The 22262-nt window shown below is 36.2% G+C and overlaps 1 protein-coding gene across 4 annotated transcripts in view; it reads right to left on the minus strand.

The window, feature by feature from the left end:
- The window catches only part of LOC150106688 (methylcrotonoyl-CoA carboxylase beta chain, mitochondrial-like), a 321267-nt gene that overhangs the window by 120592 nt on the left and 178413 nt on the right, over positions 1–22262 (minus strand). For all 4 annotated transcript variants that reach the window (XM_090392642.1, XM_090392638.1, XM_090392640.1 and 1 more), the window contains exon 8: positions 4228–4319. In XM_090392642.1, coding sequence (XP_090248768.1) covers positions 4228–4319 — 92 coding nt within the window. The remainder of the gene's footprint in view (positions 1–4227; positions 4320–22262) is intronic.

Here is a 22262-nt window from a genome sequence, read left to right on the forward strand (position 1 = left end):
GTCTCTTCCAGAAGTCCCACCGTGAAGTTTCTTGACAATCTCCGAGCATGCTGTATCATCATTGCCATGAACTAGTGTCCAAATGTAGTTTTTACCTTCCGATAAAAAACACAGTAAAAAAAAATTCAGTACACTAGATCCTAGAGATCACGTGATCATGATCTCTAGGATCTAGTGTACTGAACTAGCTGGCAAGGTTGCAAGTAAGAATTTTGTAGAACTTTCCTAGATTGTGAAAATTAAGGCTAAGAATGCTGATCTCATAGTTAGTTAGCATAAAGAACATTTTTTGTGAAGTCGGAAAGCCGCACCTCTAATTAATTGTGAACTAATTGTACATAGAGTTCAGAGAAATTTGCTAATGTCACGTGATGAAAGGGAAACTGATTGTGAAGTTTAGTTATGCCTAATTCTGTCTTTAGCCTGAGTTAAGTTACGTTAGAGTGTGTGTATGTCTACCCACGTGTTTGACTGCCATGAGCATATATGTATTCTTTGTTATAGAGTTTAAGCGAGAATTGCAAATCTAATCGAGTGGAGAATCAGACACATGCTTTACTTTGTCTCCATTGTTATTTAGCTGAGTTAATCAGAGACAGATATTTTGATATGTGCAGTTTTAATCTTTGTAATTATCTTGACTTAGAATGAATAAACAGTTTTGTTTGTTAATAGCTTGCCTGATTCTTCCTTACCAATGCACTGTCTCATAAAACCTGTGTGTCCTGAAGATAGAATAGCCATGACTGACTGATATTAAGTTGAAAGCGTTGCTTGAATTAGAATTAAATTTTAGAGATATTTCTGTGTTGAGCTGGACATTTCTCTTGCATGTATGGGAAAGACATACAATTCCTCTATGCAATCTTTAATACTGTAGTTCAAAAAACAAATAAATTTTTAAAGATCAGTGAAAGAGAAACAAGGGAATTGGTTCCAGCCGGAAGCACTTCCTAAATCTAGACTACGTACACGTGAAAATATAGCATACTTACGACCTTGAGGGGGGGGGAATCAAATTATAACCTGAGAGGATTAAGAGTGACTGAACTAGCTCAAGCAATGACTACAAACTCGGTGTTACGACTGTTAAGGAAAATAACATAAAGGCACAGTTCGAAGGTTTTAAAAATAAATGATTAGATAAATAATAATATCAGAATATAACAAATAATAATAAAGTAAAGAGAAGATATTATTACACCATTTTAGCCCTTTTCAGTGTCATTTACATACAAATTAAAACAATAATCATCCATAAAACAGACCCCTGGGGCACACCATTGGTGACCCTTTTTCCTCTGTGATATCACTCCCCCATACACAACTTGCTGATACCTATCAGAAAACCCATCTCTAATCCAACACACTAATCTACTATCCAACCCCATCTGTTTCATTTTAACTACTAGTTCGTCATGTAGCAATCTATCGAAAGCATTTGCAAAATCTAAATATACTACTATAATGCATCCCCTTGTCCAATGTATTCATCACCCAATTATAATAAGTAAGTAGACTGCTAAAACATGATCTTCCTTTATCAAACCCATGCTGTCCATTAAAGAGAATTCTGCTGCTGTCAACACAGTTCTGAATCTTTGTCCTCACTTGCTTGACCAACCCCCTTGACTATGACTCCAGACAAGCTGAATGGCTTATAATTTGAAGCCTTAGTTTTGTCACCCCCTTTATGAAGCGAAACAATTTTGCCATGTTTCGATTTGTTTGAAACTTGGGCTAATCTAAGACTTATGTAGATGTATGTTAAAGCTGATTTCAATGCCCTGGAACATTTCCTCAAGACACATGGTGATATACTATCAAGTCCCATGGCCTTGTTTACATCAAGTTTACTCAATTCCTCATATACTTCCTTCTCACTCACTATCATTGGTTCATCCCCACCCCTCCATTCCCAATGTTCTCAAGTTCTGCATTACGTTACAATCACAAGGATGAAATACTTGCTCATTAAACACCTCTACTATTTACTCCTCAGTGTTTATCATTCCTCATTATCACTGACCAACAACATTCTCCCATAATTGTTATTTCTTCTACTGGCCACATATCGAAAAAACTCTCTAGGATTTCTTTAATGCCATTTGCTAACTGTTGTTCATACCAAGTGAGCCACTTTCCTTGCTTGCTCTTTGTACTTGTCATGTAACTGATTATTGCCACTCATCTTGTGCCACCTCCATAATGCCATTTTATTCCAGACTACATGCTTCACCTCTTCGGTTATCTATTTCATATCTACCTTATTTAATCTCCTGACCTTTGGAATTCACTAAGTCATTCCCTTTGCCAGATACCTCCCATATAGAGACCAAGCAAACTGATTCCCTTCCCATCCAATTCCTCATTCCATGATATCGCTGCAAGCCACCTCCTGAGTTCGCTATAATCACCACCTTATAGTTCTACATATAACCCTTTCTCACAAAAATCATGATATGGCTGACCACCACCACCACCCAAGTGATCGCTTTTGCCAACTGGAGGAAGATGTGACACCATTTACAATACCATCTTCTAACGAGATAACCAAATTCAAGCCACTCAATCTGCGTGTGGACTCTGTTATGTAATGCTTAAGATAGTTGTCCATCAAAAACTCAAGAAATTCATTTTCTTTGGTTCCTGATGCTGTCTCTTCATCCCAGTCTATATTACCATAATTGAAATCACAACTACAAAAATTAGACAAATCAATGAAACCACTGAGATGAAAACATTAAGAAAAACTGAGGGTGTAACAATATTACACAAAATCAGCAACTCACAAATCAGAGAAAATTGCAAAATACAGCCAATAAATGATTGGATCCAAAATCAGTGGTACACCTGTATAAATTTTTTTTAGTTAAAAAATATTGACTATTTTTGTTACCTTACTGTAGCTACTATGGTGACACATTTTAAAATGTTTCTGTTATTTGTATAATTTGCTATTCCATTTCTGTACTGAAAATGCCTGAGAAATAAAGGGGAAAATTTTACAATTAAATATCAAGATTTTTTTTTATGCTAGTTTTCCATCATTATTATTTTTATCAAAAAGAAAACGATGACAATTACTATAGAAAGAATAAGATTTAAATTAGAAACCAAAGGGAAAATAACTGAACAAATTAATATAAAAATATAAAATATTTATATTTTATATTACTAATTTGTATTTATATTACTAACAAGAACAAGCAAGAAAAGCAAGTAGAATTTCTGGTTGTTTCAATGGCATCATCTGGAAGAATAAGAATATAAAGAAGCAAAATTAAGAATCTACAAAAGGATAGTCAGACTGGTAGTAGCATATACAACACAGACCCATGAAGCAACTACAAAATTAGACAAATTAACGAAACCACTGAGATAAAACATTAAGAAAAAAATTGAAGGTGTAACAATATTAAACAAAATCAGAAACTCACAAATCAGAGAAAATTGTGAAATACCACTAATCAGTGATTAGATCCAAAAATGGAAAGAATGCAGGATAACCAAAAGGGCAAAGAAAGTAAAGGACTGAATACCAAAGAAAAAAGCAGCAATGGAAGACCAGGGAAAAGATGGCAGGATGGTCTTGAAAACATTGGCTCAACAAGTAACTAAACTTAACAGTGCAGAAGAAATTGAATGGCTACCAGTGTTACAAAAAAAATCTGTATATTAATTTGCAGGGAGGGAGCATGTAACAACTAACTATTAATTAAATAAATTTAAAGAGAGTCTATATGCAAAAAATATAATTATAATTATTATGATTCGGGACTCCATAGAGTCACAGGACTCATTGTGGGAGGCCTGCCCTAGAAAACGCAAAGTCGATCATGACATTCCTTAAACTCATTCACCATTCGTGCTCTCACAATTCTATTAGGCAGTACATTCCATGGTTCAACCACTCTTCATGCAGAGAAACCACTCCTCATTCTCTGGTTCACAACTTCCTTTCACAGCTTGTAGGGATGGCCTCTCATCCGTACAACTCCCCTTGTTCCACCAAACGTAAGACCTCTCCAGTGTCAACACTATAACTTCCTCTCAACAGTTTAAATGTCTTAATCATATCATCTCTCCTTCTAATCTATCAAAATTTGCAATCTAACAATATAACAAAAATTAAATTTTTCTTAATCTTTTATTAATTTTTCATGCCTTTTCTGTGAAAACTTTAAACAGTAAAAAATAACATTTAAAAAAAATTCATATACTTACTGTTGTATGAAGCCAAAGCCAGTTATAAGATTAGAACCAAACTTTTCCTTAAACTCTTTAAATCGGCTTCCATCCAGTATTCGAGATAATATCTAGAAAATATTTTGCACAAAACATATTTTTTATAAATAAACACTTCAAATTTATAGACCCACATTCTAAGTTGTCATATTAAACAAAAATTTATATTTCTGAAACTATTCACAAGATAGCATTATTATTATTATATGGATATCATCATGTAGTCAGAAGACTCACTGTGGGAAGACTCATTATTCACACAATACCTATCATACTTCTTTGTATGATAGGTATTGTGTGAATATCTATCATACCTCACTGAACAGATAAAGCATTCACAACCACTTCTGGCAACTCATTCCATCCATCCATTGCCCTCTAACATCCTTAATATAATCTAAATATAGAGAGCCATTTACTCAAACATTTTTATAATTAATTATCCAGTTTCATAAAATAGGGTACGAGTTTTAAATTTTCTTTGTATTGAATTATTGCTCCATAATTGAGTTATTACATAAAATAGTCCAACTTTACAATCAATCTCATAAAATGTTTTAGTATGTTTTAAATTTTCTTTGTAATCAATTAATGCTCCATAATTGAGTTACATAAAATAGTCCAACTTTACAATCAAATCAAATGATTGTAAAGTTGGACTATTTTATGTAACTCATACACCGGTTGGTTGCAGCCACCGGTGTATGACTTTTAATCTTGTCAACTTTTTTTAAATTTTTTGCGAAAAACTTTGAAGATAAAAAATAAAAATAAGAACAGGCTCTCTGTACAGTAGATACTTGCTATAGCAAATCCGACTAGAGTTGTGGTATGTTTATAGTGTAAGTTTATTGTCATGAACTTAAGAGAAAAATAATGATTCTCCACTCCATTCCCATAAAACAAAGGATCTAGCAGAAAACAAAATAAATGAAATTATGAGAAATAACACAAAGGATATTGTGAGAAAAAAGAAATTACCAGAAAGAGAAGCACTGCAACATGTGTTCAACAAGAATGGCTCAGTTATTATTATTATTATTATTTGTGACACCTCCAAGGAGTCTGAAGACTCATCGCGGGAGGACACCTACTGTAAAACTCTCCATCTCCACAACTACACCGAACCTCTACTACTAATCATCTCCATCGACGCTATCTACTGCCCACCACCACAACTAATATTTTTTGTCTATAAATTGCGTGTATTCTGAAGGGCCGATTTGTCTGTATGTGGGATGAAAAACCAGAGTTTCAGGGAGTTTTTTTGTATGGACAACAAAAATGCAGTATGAGCAGAAATTAGCAAATTAGGCAAAGAAAAACCCTAGAGAGTTTTTTTAGATATATGACAAGTAAGAGGAAGAATGATTATGGTAAGATGATGTTAATGGATGAAAATGGTAGAATGGTAACTGGTGCAGAAGACATTGCTGAGCTATTCAGTGATCAACTTATAAGGGTGTTTCATCTAAGGCTGTAGCTTCAAATTATAGGGAAATCTGCTTATCTGGAGTTGTGGTAAAGGTACTAGAGAGATTGGTGAGAAGTAGGATACAGTAACGGGTTCATAACAGCATAATTCTCTGTGATACTATAACAGGGTGACAAATGTCTTGGACAAGGCAGATGCATATATGGTATACTTAGATTTTGCAAAAGCTTTTGATAGGCTGCCACATGGCAAGCTGTTAAATAAACTGAAACACATGGGATTGGAAAATGACGTCTAAGTTGGAGTGACTGACTGACTGTCAGATAAGTATCAGAATTATGGGAGTGAAGTATCCCAAAAGAGGAGGAAGTTTTTTGACCATTGTTGTTCAATTTGTATATTAATGATATTGGGATGGGTTTAACTGGTGATATGCATCTGTTTGCAGATCATGCAAAATTGGGAAGAGCAATGCAGAGTCAAGCAGATGTTATGGCCTTACAGGAGGACTTGAATAGATTACATGAATGGGCAGATAAGTTGAACTATCAGTTCAGTGTTGCAAAGCATAAAGTGCTGAAATTGGGTAAGCAATGATGGGATAAAAAGTATACACTTGGTGGGGAAACTTTAAATGAGGTAGAGGAGATGAGAGATATGAGAGTGATGGTGGACAAGGACCTGAAATTCAGGGGCCATATTGCAGAAGTTGTGAAGATGTCACATCGGATAATGGCAATGATGTGGAGGACTGTTACATGCAGAAATAAAGAGTTCTCTCCCATGATTAGTCCTTGGACGGGTCACATAATAATAATAATGATGATACTGTTGGATTTTGCTAAGACATTTGATACAATACCACATGGAAGGCTGTAGCATAAACTGGAGAATATGGGTGTGGAATATAAACACTCTTGCCTTTAATATATGGATGGTTGACAGACATATATCAAAAAAGTGGTATATGGCGAGTGTCAATCTGCCAGTGGTTTATCAGTTCAATGTTAGCAATTGTAACATTATGCACTTTAATGAGGTGGGATTTTCAATGGCATATTATATTAGTGACGTTATGCTACAAGAGACTGATGAGGCTAGAGATATTGGCATTGTGGTGAACAGGAATTTAAAGTTCAAACGCCAAATAGCAAAAACTGCAAATACAACTCGGGATAACTGCGATATTGAAACAAACCTTGATATGGAAAGGAAGGAAGTCATTTTGCCTCATTACAAGGCCTTGATAAGACTGCAGCTTGATTACTGTGTGTAGATTTATTTTCCTGGATTAAGGGGATAAGAAGCTTTGGAAAGGGCAAAGAAAATATTACAAAGATTATACCAATATTATGGAATTTGATTATGAGGACAGACTGAGAGTATGTTTGATGTGGTGAGAGTAATGAGATGAGAGTATAACTAGGGCTACTAAAGGACTGTTGATGCGCTCTGGCGAACCTGGTGAGCATTGCCACCACAAAAGTAAATTGGAGGAAATGCCACCTAGAGCTCAAGTGGTAGATGTCTTTTATCACTAGTGAAATATACCACCACCTTGCTTATTAGAGACCTGAAGAGGCTGCAGCCATATTTCGTCACTAGAGCAAGGGTTCCTATCCCCCCCCCCCCACACACACACTCTTCCCACATGCAGTGAGAGTGATACCCTCATTGACCCTCATACCAATCTCACTGTAGGAGGCTTTGACCGTTCCCTATTCTAGAGTAATCAACAAACTACTGTCCAATTGCTCTCATTTCTGTTCTTTCTAAAATTATGAAGAAGGTCATCAACAACCAACTTTTGAACCAGCTAGAGACATACCAACTAATCAGAGACCAGCAGTATGGATTCTGCTATTCACAATCTACAGATGATCTTGCTTTCACTACCAACGGCTGCACTCAAGCCATGAAAAAAGTTGGAGAAACTCATGTAGTTGCCTTCGACATTTCAAAGATATTTGACTGGGTTTGGCAAAGAAACCTACTTAATAAAATGCCATCCTATGGTCTGCCTTCCATACTACAACTGGAGTCACTTACTACGTGTGATGACAGATGGTTTCTTCTCCTCAGATTTCCCCACCAATGCAGGAGTACCCCAGGGTTCTTCTTTCATTCACTCTCTTCCTCTTGTATATAAATGACTTGCTCTCTCACAGACTTCCAATCCTATCCTTAGCTCTGTCGATTACAATACACTCCATTCCTCCTTTTCATTTGACAAACCATGTAGTGCTCAATTATTAGAATTCTCAAGATTTACCAGAACCAGTGACGTGAACTCAGCTCTCCTAGCTATATTCCAGTTCGGCAAGGGCAAACTTGTTTGCCCTTGCCCACCTTGTTTTGGCGCATTGAAGTAAACTTCAATGCCACCAAAACTTAGTCTTATCTGATCTCTCGCAAGAAAGGGCTCGCTTCCCTTCCCTGTAACCTTCAGTAATACCAAGATATCCAAACACAATCAGATTTCTCTTCTTGTACTGACCTGCACCTCTGATCTTTCCTATGCCAGGAAAGATCAGAGGTGCACCCAATTTCAAGGAGCTGCTACCACATTTCAACTATAGCTTCCGTAGCTGCTAAAAAACTTGGTGTACTTTTTCAGACAAGACACTACTTCACATCTTCACAGCTGCTAACTCTATTCAAAGCCCAAATCTGTTCAGCCATAGAATATTGCTCCCATATTTGGAGTGATGCACAAAAATCCTCTCTAAGATTGCTCAATTCTATCCAGAAGAGGGAAATCCAGTGACTTAATGATCCCACTCTCACAGATGTTCAGTTTCTGCTAGGTGCTTCTTCTACAGATACTTTGATGGACAGTGCTTGGCTGAATTGGCCACTACTATTCCTTCACTCTCCTCCAAAATCATTAAAACAAGAGCCACTGCTAACCAACACCCTTTTACACTCCATCTTGAAACTCACCAAACCAACTTCACTGTCTTCTCTTTTATTCCATCTACTTCTGTCCTTCAGAATAGTCTCCCCCACTCTGCATTACTCAAAGATTACAGCCCTCAGCTGTTTCTCTTGCCAACACATGGGTAATCTGCTATAGATTTTGTGGCCTTTCGTGTGTGGATAAGATTAAAAAAAATTCTGGTTAGCAGGAGAAAGAGGGGTGATGAAATAAAGGTTTAAAATTTCTGAACGAGTGTTATAGGATATCGTCTGCTGAAAATTTTCATTATATGGAAGGCAGGGAGAAAACATGGAGGCATGCAAGGAAGCTATGTTTGTTCATGGTAAGAGGTAAGAAAAGGGGTAAGAGGTATATTTTTCTTTCACAGAGCAGTGAGTAAGTGGAATAGTTTGCTTCTTGAAGTGGTTAGTGCATCTATCCTGCCTAATTATAGCCATCCCCAATGAGTCCTTGACTTCCTGGAGGTCTCAGATAATAATATAATATTAATAATATGTTCTAATTAACACCCCCACATAAGTAGTGGAAGAATGAGGAGCGCATACTGTAAGATGTATTGTAGAATATGAGTGGGTAGGCATGTGGAAGAAGAACGTATTATTAAAAAGGCAGAAATCATTATTGTCAAGGCATATGCTCAGTGATATGGCCTCATCCATTTGTGTTGGCACTATCCCACAAAGTGTGCTGATTAAAGTCACCCATAAGAGGTATGGGCTGAGGCAGATGCTAAAAGCTAATCTCATTTCCAGAATCTGGTAGTAAATAAATGGAACATACTGTATTAAGAAAACCCATGGACAGCCAAATGGCTACCGCTTCCAGAACAGTATTAAGCTGAACATGTTGAAAAGGAGTATGATTGCCCACTAAGATAGCGATCCCACCATGAATAGGAGTCTCTCCAGTTCTATCCTTATGAACCAGTGTCCTAAGGTGGGGTCCTATGTTTCCTGCAAACAGAAACAGGATCGTTTGCATTTTGGCAAAATCCAGTTCCAATATAAAAATTTACATATTCTCTTGGCTTTGTAGAAGGCAAATCTCGCTTATCTCAGAACACAGTAGTAAATAAACGGAACATACTGTATTAAGGAAAACCCATGGACAGCCAAATGGCTACCACTTCCAGAGCAGTATTAAATTGAACAAGTTGAAAAGGAGTTATGATTGTCCACTAAGATAGTGATCATGTCATGAACAGGACCATCTCCAGTTTGGTCCTTATGAACAACAGTCTTAAGATGGGGTCCTCACTGGTTTTAAATATGTTTCTTGCAGACAGAAACAGGATAGTTTGTGTTTCTGCTGCAGAACCTTGACATCATCTATATTCTGGCAGAATCCAGTTCCAATATAAAAATTTATCTATTCTCCTGGCTTTGTAGAATTGTCCAATTTCTGAGAAGTTGGGGATTTACCTTTATCAGGCTTATATTTATCTGCTGATTTATGTATTACTATTATTATTATTATTTTAACGGTGTCTCCATGGAGTCAAAACACTCATTGCAGGAGACCCAACATTGATACACTAACCATTATTTACACAATACCTGTCATACCTCTCCTTAATTCATTCACAGTTGAAGCATTCACTCTGGCAAATTCACAACCCTCCAAGTAAAAAATCTAGTCCTAACACCCTTGTTAACCACACTCTTAAACAATCTCCAGAGATGGCCCCTCATTCTCTCACTTCCTGCACTAGTCTTAAAAATATCATCAGTATCAATCCTGTAAAATCCCTTTCACAATTTAAATAACTCTATCATATTTCCTCTCCTACGTCTATCAGCTAGTTTTTGGAGCCCACAGATCATCAATCTATCCTCATAGGGAACATCCCACAGACCTGCAACAATCTTTGTAACCCACCTCTGAATCCTCTCTACCACTTCTGCATCACCAAGAAATCCTGGCGACCAGATCTGTGCACAATAGCCCAAACGCGGCCTTATTAATGCTTTATAGCAGGGGTTCCCAACCCTATGCCAGCAGGCACCATGGCACCCGTTGACCAATTTGTGTGTGCCGTATAGTTTGAAATAATCCCACAACAATTCATGGCATGCTATATGATGCATGCGTTAATGACACATGACGAGTATTAAACGCATACAATGTAAAGTAGATGCGCATTCGAAGTTGTTCATTCCAGTTTAAGAACTGGAATATCATCATATTCTCCTAATTATGAAGCACTGGCCAATGAAATGCAATGCCAAAGATCACACTAACTTACATATATATATTTAAATTTTTATATAATGTAAACTTTTAAGTAATAAAACATTTGATTATAATGTAAACTTTGTATGTATTCATTTAACAAACGAATTCAAAAAATTTGCTTGAAAAAATAGATGGTGCCTGTCGCCTTATCGGTATTTTAGAATGTGCTCTGGGAAACAAAAAGGTTGGGAACCCCTGCCTTATAGAGTGGAACAATAACCTCCCTATCCATGCTTGTTAGTGTGTTCCTCAACAACCATGTAATTTGATGTGATGTGATGTTTTGGCAATCTTTGCAATATGCCCTTTAAACTTAAGTTCTCTGTCCACAATAACTCCCAAGTCTCTTGTCTCATCAACTTCTTGCAGTTCAGTTCTGTTAATATAGTAAACAGCATGTGATGTCATCTTCCCAAAGTGCATCACCTTACACTTAGCCACGTTGAACTGACAGCCATTTACCTCAGTCCATACCATCAGCCTATTTAAGTCATCCTGTAAGATATTTACATCATTTGAATTGATTATCGCTCTTCCCAATTTTGCATCATCAGCAAACAAGTGGATATTTCCATTCAAGGTATTTCCAATATCGTTGATGTACAAATTAAACAATAGAGGACCAAACACTGAGCCCTGAGGTACACCACTAGTCACTTGACTTTTCCTGGACTCAGCTCTGCCATAAACCACACCTTGATATCTGTCCACCAGCTATCCTTTAATCAAAATCACCATCTTTGGATCCATACCCATTTGCTCTAATTTATGTAACAAAGTTCCATGTGGAATCCTGTCAAAAGCCTTTGCAAAGTCAAGCAGTATCACTGAGTAAGGATTTCCTTTATCCAACTTCACTGTTACTTTATTATAGAAAGTAAGCAAATTACTTAGGCAAGACCTACCCTTCACAAAACCATGTTGCCCCTTATAAAGTATCATACTGCTGTCCACCCAGTCCTGAATTCTAATTTTTACCAATTTCTCCAAAATCTTAACCACCACTCCAGATATATTGATTGGCCTATAATTTGCAACCTCAGTCTTAGAGCCTCCCTTGTGCAATGGAACTATTTTCCCCTCTTTCTACTCTATTGGCACTTTACCAGAACTGAGGCTTAAATTAAACATCCTGGTTAGAGGAGTTGCTAATTCTCTTGCACATTCTCGTAACACATGGGCCGATATGCTATCTAACCCAATGGCAGTGTTAGTGTTAAGGTTCTTTAATATATTAAGCACCTCAATTTCGTCTATCTCTAGACTCTCATCAGTCAATGGCACATTTGACACTGCACTATCACTACCAAGATGGTACACTTTTGCGAAATGATCACTAAGCAACTCAACTATTTGACTAGCTTCTGTAATTTCCCTATCATAAACACTTTTTTAAAGTAATCTTAGCCATGGATATTCTACCTTTTACTAGCCACATGGCGAAAGAACTCTTTAGGGTTTCTTTTGGATTCATCAGCTAGCTTCATCTCATAATTAGCTTTGGCTTTCCTTACCATATAGGTTACTCTCTTTGCCTGTACCTTGTATTGCTCATTGGAATGCTCATCATCTTTTTCTTTATACGTCCTCCACAACCTTTTCTTTATCTGCAACTCCTGTTTAATAGTATTATTCATCCATTTTACTCCTACTTGATTTCTCCTTCTGACTCTGGGAATACAGTCTGATACAGCTTTCTTCAAATACTCCTTGAGAATCTCCCACGCACCATCAACATCTCTCCCCTTGAAATTCTCATGCCATAGTCCAGCTGAAATCTGACTTCTCAGCTTGTCATAATCACCAGCCTTGTAATTCCACATATACCCATTCTTAATAGAATATTCAGCACATTTTACAATCTCCCAGGTCAAGACCACATGATCGCTTTCACCAAGTGGAGACATCGTAACTAAATTACTTACTGATATGTTCTCCGATGTTATGACCAGATCTAACACTCTAGAATCTGTTGTCCCTTCCATCACATGGTGTCTCAGGTAATTATCTCTTAACAACTGTATAAACTCCATTTCCTTTGTTCCTTGTGACCATTCCTTCCCCCAATCTATGTTCCCAAAATTAAAATCCCCCATAATAATTACTTGACCTTCACTCATCGTGCTAATTTGCCAATACATGCTGTCTACATTCTCCCTTATTCCCCTTGGATTATAGCAACAACCAATTACATATTTCGCCTTGTTAATCTCTATCTCACACCAAACAGCACACACCTGTCACAGTGAGGTACTTCTATCTTTTTTGGCTTTAATGCTTCGTCTATCATTAATAAAAACCCTCCCCCCCATTCTATCATCTCTGTCCTGCCTGAAAATACTGTACCCCTTACATTCAATCCCAATAACTATATCATTCTTAATTAACCAAGTTTCACTAATTCCTATAATTTTTGGCGATGTTGTACTAAGTAATGACAAAAATTCTCACTTATTCCTAATACTTCGAGTATTAGTATACATAAACATTAGTATGGATGGTCAATGTCCATCTCTTCCTCTGGAAAAATGTTCAACACTCTCTGAAGTCAGAATCATTTTTAAGTTTAATTTACTTTCAGTGAATATTGAATTCACAAGTGGGTTTTCATCTAAAGGGATCATTTTTGGAGTTGTTTCAGGAGTGAGACAACAGATCTAAAAATTGATGTGCTCCACAGAGAAGCACACCTAATCATAAAGTTCAGGTATGGTGAAATTATCAGATGGTTGAATAGACAAGCATGTTTGAGGTGATGTTGATGTTTTCTTAACTGCAACCTTCTCAGCATAAGAGGATTTCAAGACAGGCATGGTGGTGGCTAGTTTCCTCTTTGCATCCTAATATGATATTGAATATATCATATGAATATAGCCTGTGTAGCTCAGTGGATGTGGCATTTGCACACCACGGCACTTGGCCGCACAAAGGAAGACTTGGTTTCAAGTCTAGTTGGCGACTAGAGGAAATTTTTCTAAGCCTTTTTTCGACCAGTTCCCGAGTTGGTCGATCTCTGGTATGGGCAAGCGGGTTTTTCCTCCCGCAAACTCGGGTTTTTCGTCCCGTAAACTCAAGAAAATCGATCGTAGAACCCACATTATTTCAGACATTAAATATATTGTGTTAGGGACCACGAGATGGCGGCACATTTCAGCCGTCTCTCTTCACTGTGTACCACTTAATTAGTGATAGCCTTGGGCCATCTATCTCTGATTGGTACCAGTGGAGATTGAACTGCCCACTCAGTCTACAAAAGTTAGATAGGGCTAAATGGCCTCGCCCACTCCCATATACGGGAATAAAAAGGCGTTAGCTGATTTTTTTTTTTTTTTTTATATATCATATGATATATCATTTGAATTTCTTTTTCATCCTTCCACCATATGCATATGAGCAGGCTGGGTGATCTCTCAGACAGTTCACAAATTTACCTCTCTTGGCACAGCAAGATTTATTATAGGGAAGCACTGAATATTCAGTTTGGCCGAATTAGTAGCAACATTCAATATTTGGATGGCCGAAGCAGAAAAATTCTTCTTACATGTATTATAACAAATACAACCAATCAGGAAAAGCCTTCCCTTATCTTACATGATTCATACATTCTCAGAGAGTTTCTTTCAGCTATAGCCACTAGCTTATTCTTCAAAAGAATTTTTTTTTTTCAGAAGTTGGAAATATTTATGAAGAAATCATATGCTATTCCATAAAATGTTGAAAATTTCATTTTCCTAGATCATAATTTATTTAAAATTCATTTTGAGTATTAAATACATGATTACTCCTCCATTCACAGTTTAAAATAAGTTCCTTTAATATTTATATTAGTTTAAGAAATAATTGCAATATTCTGTTCTGATTTTTATTTTGTATTGTTTTTTAAAAACAATGTTCTCTATGAAATTAAATGATAGTCTTTAAATCGAAATGGGGGATATTTTGGATCCATGTATATTTTATAGCCAAATGTAGAAAGAAAGCAAAGTTTTAAAAATTTACAAGAGAGCTTATGAGAACAAGACTGGAATTATTTTTAAAGGATTAAACTAAATTTATTATAGTCTAACCAAGTGAAAAATAAACTTTCAACATCTTTCTCTAAATCCAGAGTAATTTAATAAAAAGGTGGCATACCTTTTGGCAACTCCTATAGGTAAAGATGACCTCTGGGACTGGCTCCCACTGAAGAGACCTCAATAAAGGTCGAAACTAGTCTGGGTAGTGGCCCTTCCCTTAATGCATAACATTATACATATCCGCAAGGAGATGTATTTTGCATTATGGGAGATACTGGGATAGGAGTGATGGTATCTTGCTCCACCTTTGCTACGAGTTGCTCAGTGTTGTACTACCTTACCCTAGTCCTGAAGATATTTTCAGGCGCAAACTTTGTTTGCTCACACTTGGATAAAGGATTAAACTAAATTTATTAAAGACTGGAATCAGAGTTGCCTTGGCTGCACTATTCAAACAACACGAACTTTAACCCACAAGCCATATATTCAGTTTTTATTAATGCATCAAAGTTTCAACAGTCAGAAATACCAAGCTTCAAATTGACCAAATTCAAAAAAAAATTACAAGCGGAAGAAAAGAATATTCAATTTCAATATTCATATTCTTATATTCAATTTATCGCTTATTCAATATTCAAAGCTGTAATTAAGCTATGTAAAAAAGTTAAATTCATCATAAGTGATCTCTAGGTGGGTACGTAATTATTATCATAACAAGTACCTCCATGTAGTTCAAAGACTCATCAGGAGATACCCAATCTATCCACACAATCTATCATACCTCTCCTTGAACACACTAACAGACAGCACTCAGAACTGACTCTAGCAACTCATTCTACTTATTCACAATTCTCCAAGCAAAAAATCTAGTACTCACACCCCTATTAACCATAATTTTATTCAACTTCCAGGGATGACTCTTTATTCTGTTCCCTCTAGCCAAGTGTTGAAACATTTCTCCTGAATCTATCCTATAAAATCCTTTAAGCAACTTGTTTCTATCCTTTTTCTCCTACCAACTAACTTCTACAATCCCTACACCTTCAATCCATCCTCATAGAGAACATTCCACAGGCTACTCACCATCTTGATCACTCACCTCTGAATCCTCTCCACCGTTTCCTCATCCCCAAGAAACCCAGGGGACCAGACTTGAGCACAGTAGTCTAGATGTGGGCATTATCAAGATCTTAAAAAGAGGAATAAAACTTCCTTATCTCTACTTGTTAATCTGTTCTTCAACAGCCAAGTAATCTTATGGGCTACCTTAGCAACATGTCCTCTAAACTCTAACTCTCTGTGTACCACCACCACTAAATCTCTAGCTTCATCTATTTCCTGGAGTACAATGCCATCAATGTGATACATGGCTTATAATCTATTTATCCCAAAATGTGTAACTTTATATTTCTTGACATTAAACTGACACCCATTAACTTTTACACACACTGACAGCCTATTTAATTGGCAGTGGAGAGTTTGCGTACTGCAAGCTCTCCACTGCCTTGACTAACTATTACTCTACCTAATTTTGCATCATCAGTAAACAACTGGATATTTCCTTTCAGGTTATTTCCTATATCATTTATGTACAAATTAAGCAACGGTCCCAGCACTAAACCTTGCGGCACACCACTAATCACCTGGATTCTGCCACTCCATATACCACTTTTTGATATCTGTCCAGCAGCCACCCTCTTATCCACTTAACCAGTGTCATATCCATCCCCAATTGTTCTAATCTGCATAATAGAGTTCCATGTGGTATTTTGTCAAACGCCTTTGCAAAATCCAGCAAAATCATTGGGTAGACATTTCCTTTATCCAACTCAGTCGTTACTCTATTATAAAAGGTTAGCAAATTACTAAGGCACGACTGACCTTTCACAAAGCCATGTTGACCCCCATACAGTATCATATTTTTATCTACCCATTCTTAAATTCTCTTTTCTGCCAATTTTTCATACATTTATCACCATGCCTGAAATACTGATTGGTCTATAATTTGCCACTGTAGTCTTAGAACCTTGCTTAGTTTAATAAAATATTCAACTATAGAGAATAAGTTTACATTTGTGTTACATAAATAATGTAATGGACAATATTAGAGATTCATCTATATTTTATAAAAGGGAAAGAAAGAAATGTAGAAAAATTTTCTTACTTTTGAAAAATTATTATAAAGCTTACGAGAAGGTTATGTTCTTACAACCTCTCTGGTAAATTCTCAAAAGTTTAAAGGGTTTTTTTCTACATTTGGTTATAAAATATGGATGGATCCACAATATCCTCCATTATAATATCTGATTTATTTCATATCGAAGCATGTCAGTAATATACTTAAAAATAATTTGACAGTTATTATATTTAGGGAAAGAAGAAATTTATCTTCCTTTTTTGCAAAGATGATCCTAAAAGTCTTCATTTTAGCAATGTAAAATAAACAAATACAGGCAGCCCTCGGTTTATGCCTCAATTCTGTTCCTGAAAATACGGCCATAAACTGAATCAACGTAAAAAACAAACCCAATTTTAATGGGAGGTATGAAGTTATGTTCGCACAGTCAAAAAATATGCACATGAAGTATATGTAACATTATTATATTTAAAGCTTTGATAATACATACATATATATTTGTTAAAATAAAATTATTAATAACAAAAACAAAACAAAATTATATACAAAAAATATGAAACTTCGAAAAGATATTACATATTTCTATGTTGAAGTTCCAGGTTTCGGATCACCTGCATTTTTTTTAAAAACATATTCAGTGTTAACTGCCTAGATTTTCTTTTTCTTTCTTTAAGGAGTTCAGTGTAAGGTCGAATAGATGCGATTGCACTCCTTTTTACTTTCACACTCTGTTTCCAATCATGGTGCATTTCGCAGAGTTCATCAGTCAATATCTCTATGCTTGCAAGGATATGCTGTAAATCGGCAGTTTTCATATCTCTAGAGGACCTTCTTCGTTTTCTTTCTCCTCCTTTGGATGTTGACTTAATTGTTTGGCTAATTCTTTTAAGTCTTCATTGGAAAGCGGTTTATCAGGGCTCTCGCCTTCTGTCACATCTTCAGCTGTAATATCGTACAATTCCACTTCTCGCGCAAGCTTGGTAACATCTTCAATGACATTCTCCTCTTGCTCTAATTCCTCGAAGTCGTGCATAAATGATGGAAGAAGTTTTTACCATAATCCTTTTAAACACTTTGCTGACACGTCATTCCAAGCTGCCTCGATGTTCTTAATGCCCTTCAAAATATCGAATGACTGCCAATAGTCTTTAATAGTTTTTCCTGAAGTGTCCAAGACTCTTACCATTTCCATAAATGCTATACGGAGGGTAATAGGCTTTGAAGATTGATATAATCCCCTGATCCATCGGTTGCAAAAGCAATGTTGTGTTTGGGGGCATGTAAACAACCTTGACATCCAATGGTGTTCTTACTTCAGCAAGGTTTTGAGGATGTCCAGAGGCATTATCCAAGAGAAGCAATGCCTTGGCTGGCAAATAATTTTCTTTACAGAAGTGAAGCACAGTAGGACAAAAATAATTTGTGTACCAATCTATAAAAAAGTCTTGTGTAACCCAAGCTTTCTTGTTCCATTTCCAGTAGACTGGCAGCATGGCTTTTAGACCTTTGAAGGCACATGGTGTCTGTGAATCGTACACCAACATTGGTTTAAGCTTCAAAGTTCCAGAGACATTTGCACCCAACAAAAGCGTAAGTCCATCTTTTGCAGCTTTTAAACCTGGAGTGGAACGGTCTTCACAGGAAATGAAGGTGAATGATGGCAATTTTTTCCAGTAGAGCCCAGTCTCATCAACATTAAAAATGAGATCAGGAGGATAACTTCCTTGTTCTACACCAGTGTTTCTCAAACTTCAGATATCCGCGTACCCCTTCTTAAATTTTCATTATTACCAAGTACCCCCTAATTAATTAAAAAATTCATTCATTAATTAAAAATTAATTAATCAAAATTAATAAATTACTTTAAAATATTAATTAAAATTAAATATCTATTTTATTTTAATTTATATGTTCATGTAAACAAAAAATATGATTTATTTTTAAATTTTGGTTATCTAGAGATGTCAGACGACACACTCATCAATTTCATTTGATCCAGGTGCAATATCAACGGTTTCATGTTGCTTACAGCTACTTGTATTTGTTATATTGCTCTCTTTTGGGGGTTTTAGAAATCCAACCTTTAACCAATGATCCATACATAAGAATTTGAAAGCTAAAAAAAATACTGTATTTACTCAAATATAACTCTAACTTTTTTCCCAAAATTGAAGCTAAAAAATCGTGTTGCGAGATACGTGCGGGAATTTTCGGAAACTAAACTTTTCAGAAAAAAACTGAAATGGTGCGACTTACCAAGAAGCTCCTACTCGCTCCTACTCGAGAACGGTTTCTTTGTGTGCATCGTCAAAGTCATCTACCCAAATAGCGTCATCTTCTTTCCCATTGTTTCAAGCAAAAATTACCAGTAATTTACAAGACTTGAGATGCATAGAGCAGCGAAGAACTGCATATGATTGGTGCGGTATTAACAAAAGATTGCGCGAACCAAAGACAAATTAGCATTTCAACAGTTGAGTTGAAATGCTAATTCCCTTCAACTGAATTCCATAATATTTGAAACACATTCACTATATATTTCTTAGTTTTAACACATTAATGATGGGGCGGTGTCAAGCAAAACCATATGTTCCACAGGCAACATACGGTTTTGCTTGGTCTATACAGCTGTTTCTGTTGGAGAGTGGATGTGATTCATGAGTTAGTGCCATTTATCCTGGTTGTCTCTAATTGCACTGTTTGTTGAAAAATATAATGACTCCTTTAATTATGCATAGCCGAAAATTGCCACGTACCCCCTAATGACCTTTCGCGTATCCCCAAGGGTAGGCACACCACACTTTGAGAAACACTGTTCTACACAGTCTTGAAATTTTTTAGGAAAAGCAGCCACTGCCACAACATCTGCACTTGCCACCTCACCACATAATTTGACATTGTGGCACTTACTTCGAGATTTAAATCTCATGAACCAACCATTGCTTCCTAAAAATGTTTCTTCACCTCTATCTGTCTTTTTAAGATCCTCAAAAATTGTTTTTGCTTTCTCAGTTATAACAGCCTGTGTCAGAGGAATGTTTTTCTGATTCAAGTCATCTCCATAATGATAATAATTTTTCCATTTTTTAATGATGTTTATCCCCTGCTATAACATACATGTTTTGCATTTAGTGCTACTGTAGATTGTTGTGCAGACTGTTTTATTCTATCTGCATTTTTCATAATTGTAGTAATAATCGATGGAGGTAAGTTCATACTTCTACAGACATTAGCACGTATCTGCCCATCTTCCATTCTTCGAATCACCTCCATCTTCTTTTCAAGTGTGATTGATTTCCGCACCTTCTTAACACCAAGTTCTGCTAATTTTTCTGTACTTCTATTATCAGACATGGTAATTATATACTTTATCAATTTAAATACGTATGTATGTAAAAAAAATTAAATAGAATTAGGTAGATTCAACATTAAAACTAGGTTTGATACATATACGTTGTAGTAGCTCGGTAAACACTCAAACACTAGAGTGCCTGCTAGCGTTATTTCTCAGTCAACCACACTACAGTAAGAAAGCACGCACAGGCAACCGGCACTATTGTGAATCGGCATAAATTGAGGACTGCCTGTATAAAGAAACTTGGAGAGTTTCCAATAAAGAAAGCTCATAAGAATGCAATCTGCATCATCAGAATTGCCTTAGCTCGCACTATTTTAAAAATTTCCAAGTTTCTTAAAATAGCACAAGAAATATGAATTGATCTGTTGATTTACAATGCTGAAATGAATATATGTAGGCTCTTTGATAATTATTCTTAAGAACCAACTATTGTTCTTTTATGAAAAATACAATTCTCTGAAACAGAATTGCTTTGGTATTGAATGAGGATTCTTGTTATTTTAAGGTTTCTGCCTGATCTCTGATGAAAACTAGTATAACCAAAACTAGTGTATTATAGTATAACCAAGTGGAAAAACTTTCATCTTCTATTTCTAATCCAGAGTATTTTAGTAATAAGGTGTGACACCTTTTAGCAACTTGTATATGGAAATATGACTTCTGCATTACTTCAGCCTTGGTATCACTTCAGGGTCTGGCTACCACTAATGAGACCTCAAATAAAGGTCAAAACCAGTCTGAGCAGTGACCCTTCACATAATGCATAGCATTATACATGTCTGCAAGGATATGTGCTTTGCATTATGGGATACTAAGGCAAGTGATGTGAAGTCATTAGTCTCCATATACAAGAAACCCAACCATGAAGTCACGTCATGTGCAAACTTTGCTTACACTTGGATAAAGGATTAAACCAAGAATATAATTTCTTGGCATCTTTAATTTATTTTATGAAAACCAGTAGTTCAAAACAGTGTCAGGCCAGTGAAACAAACCTTAATCAAAAGAACTAATAAAAGGTGAATATACAGATGCCTCGGCAGTGAGTCTCTTTGGTAGTGCAAGCTAAGGCAACTACAATGTTGAAGACTGCCTTCATATAAGCACTCCAGTCAGTTTTCGAAACTTTAAGTTTTTATTTACACAGACACACACAAGATATTCATTTATTTAATTTCATGTGGACACACTCCCATCCCATTCATGTACTGTCTCCTATCTAGGAGGTTGACTATCATGATGTGACTCATGGTTAACTACGGGCGTAACAACTTCTGATGAGGACCCTATCTTTTCCACGTATTGTTGTAAGTATTCGTGGCTTTAAATCTGTGTGTTTTCATGGCTGTAATTCCATATGCTTCAGCTGAATATTCAATGCCTTAGCCAAATCCCACTTCAGCACATCCCTAATTTATTATCATGTTTTTTACTGCTACATTGGGCACAGGAAGAGGAGGAGTCACAACAGGGTTTGGGTGTGCCCATATTCTGACATTTAAAGCATCACAGCCTAACAGAACAGCTGAGATAACCTGCCTTTCCAGATGTTGGAGATTTTGGTATCGTAAAATCTCTCATGAAAAGTAACTTATCATGTTCGGTTTTAGTTTTTCTAGGAGAATTGCACATAAAGAAATGTCAATTTTGTCTGTAATAATTTTGTATTTTGTAATAACTTAATCATAACACCTTTGTTAAAATAATGTGGCACATGATGTCATTATGTAACGCTGTTAACCCATATCCATATATGGCAGTTTCAAAAGACGTGTGAAATATGACATCATCATGTTCAGATGTCAAAACATGCCCATATATGGAAGTTTCAAGAGACTTGCATGCTTACAGCAAAAGTTCAGCCCTTATAAGTCGAATCATCAAGAAGGATT

This window comes from Typopeltis vanoorti, chromosome 5, assembly GCF_054136105.1.
Source record: "Typopeltis vanoorti isolate ZY-2024b chromosome 5, IOZ_Tvanoo_1.0, whole genome shotgun sequence".
NCBI lineage: Eukaryota > Metazoa > Arthropoda > Arachnida > Uropygi > Thelyphonidae > Typopeltis > Typopeltis vanoorti.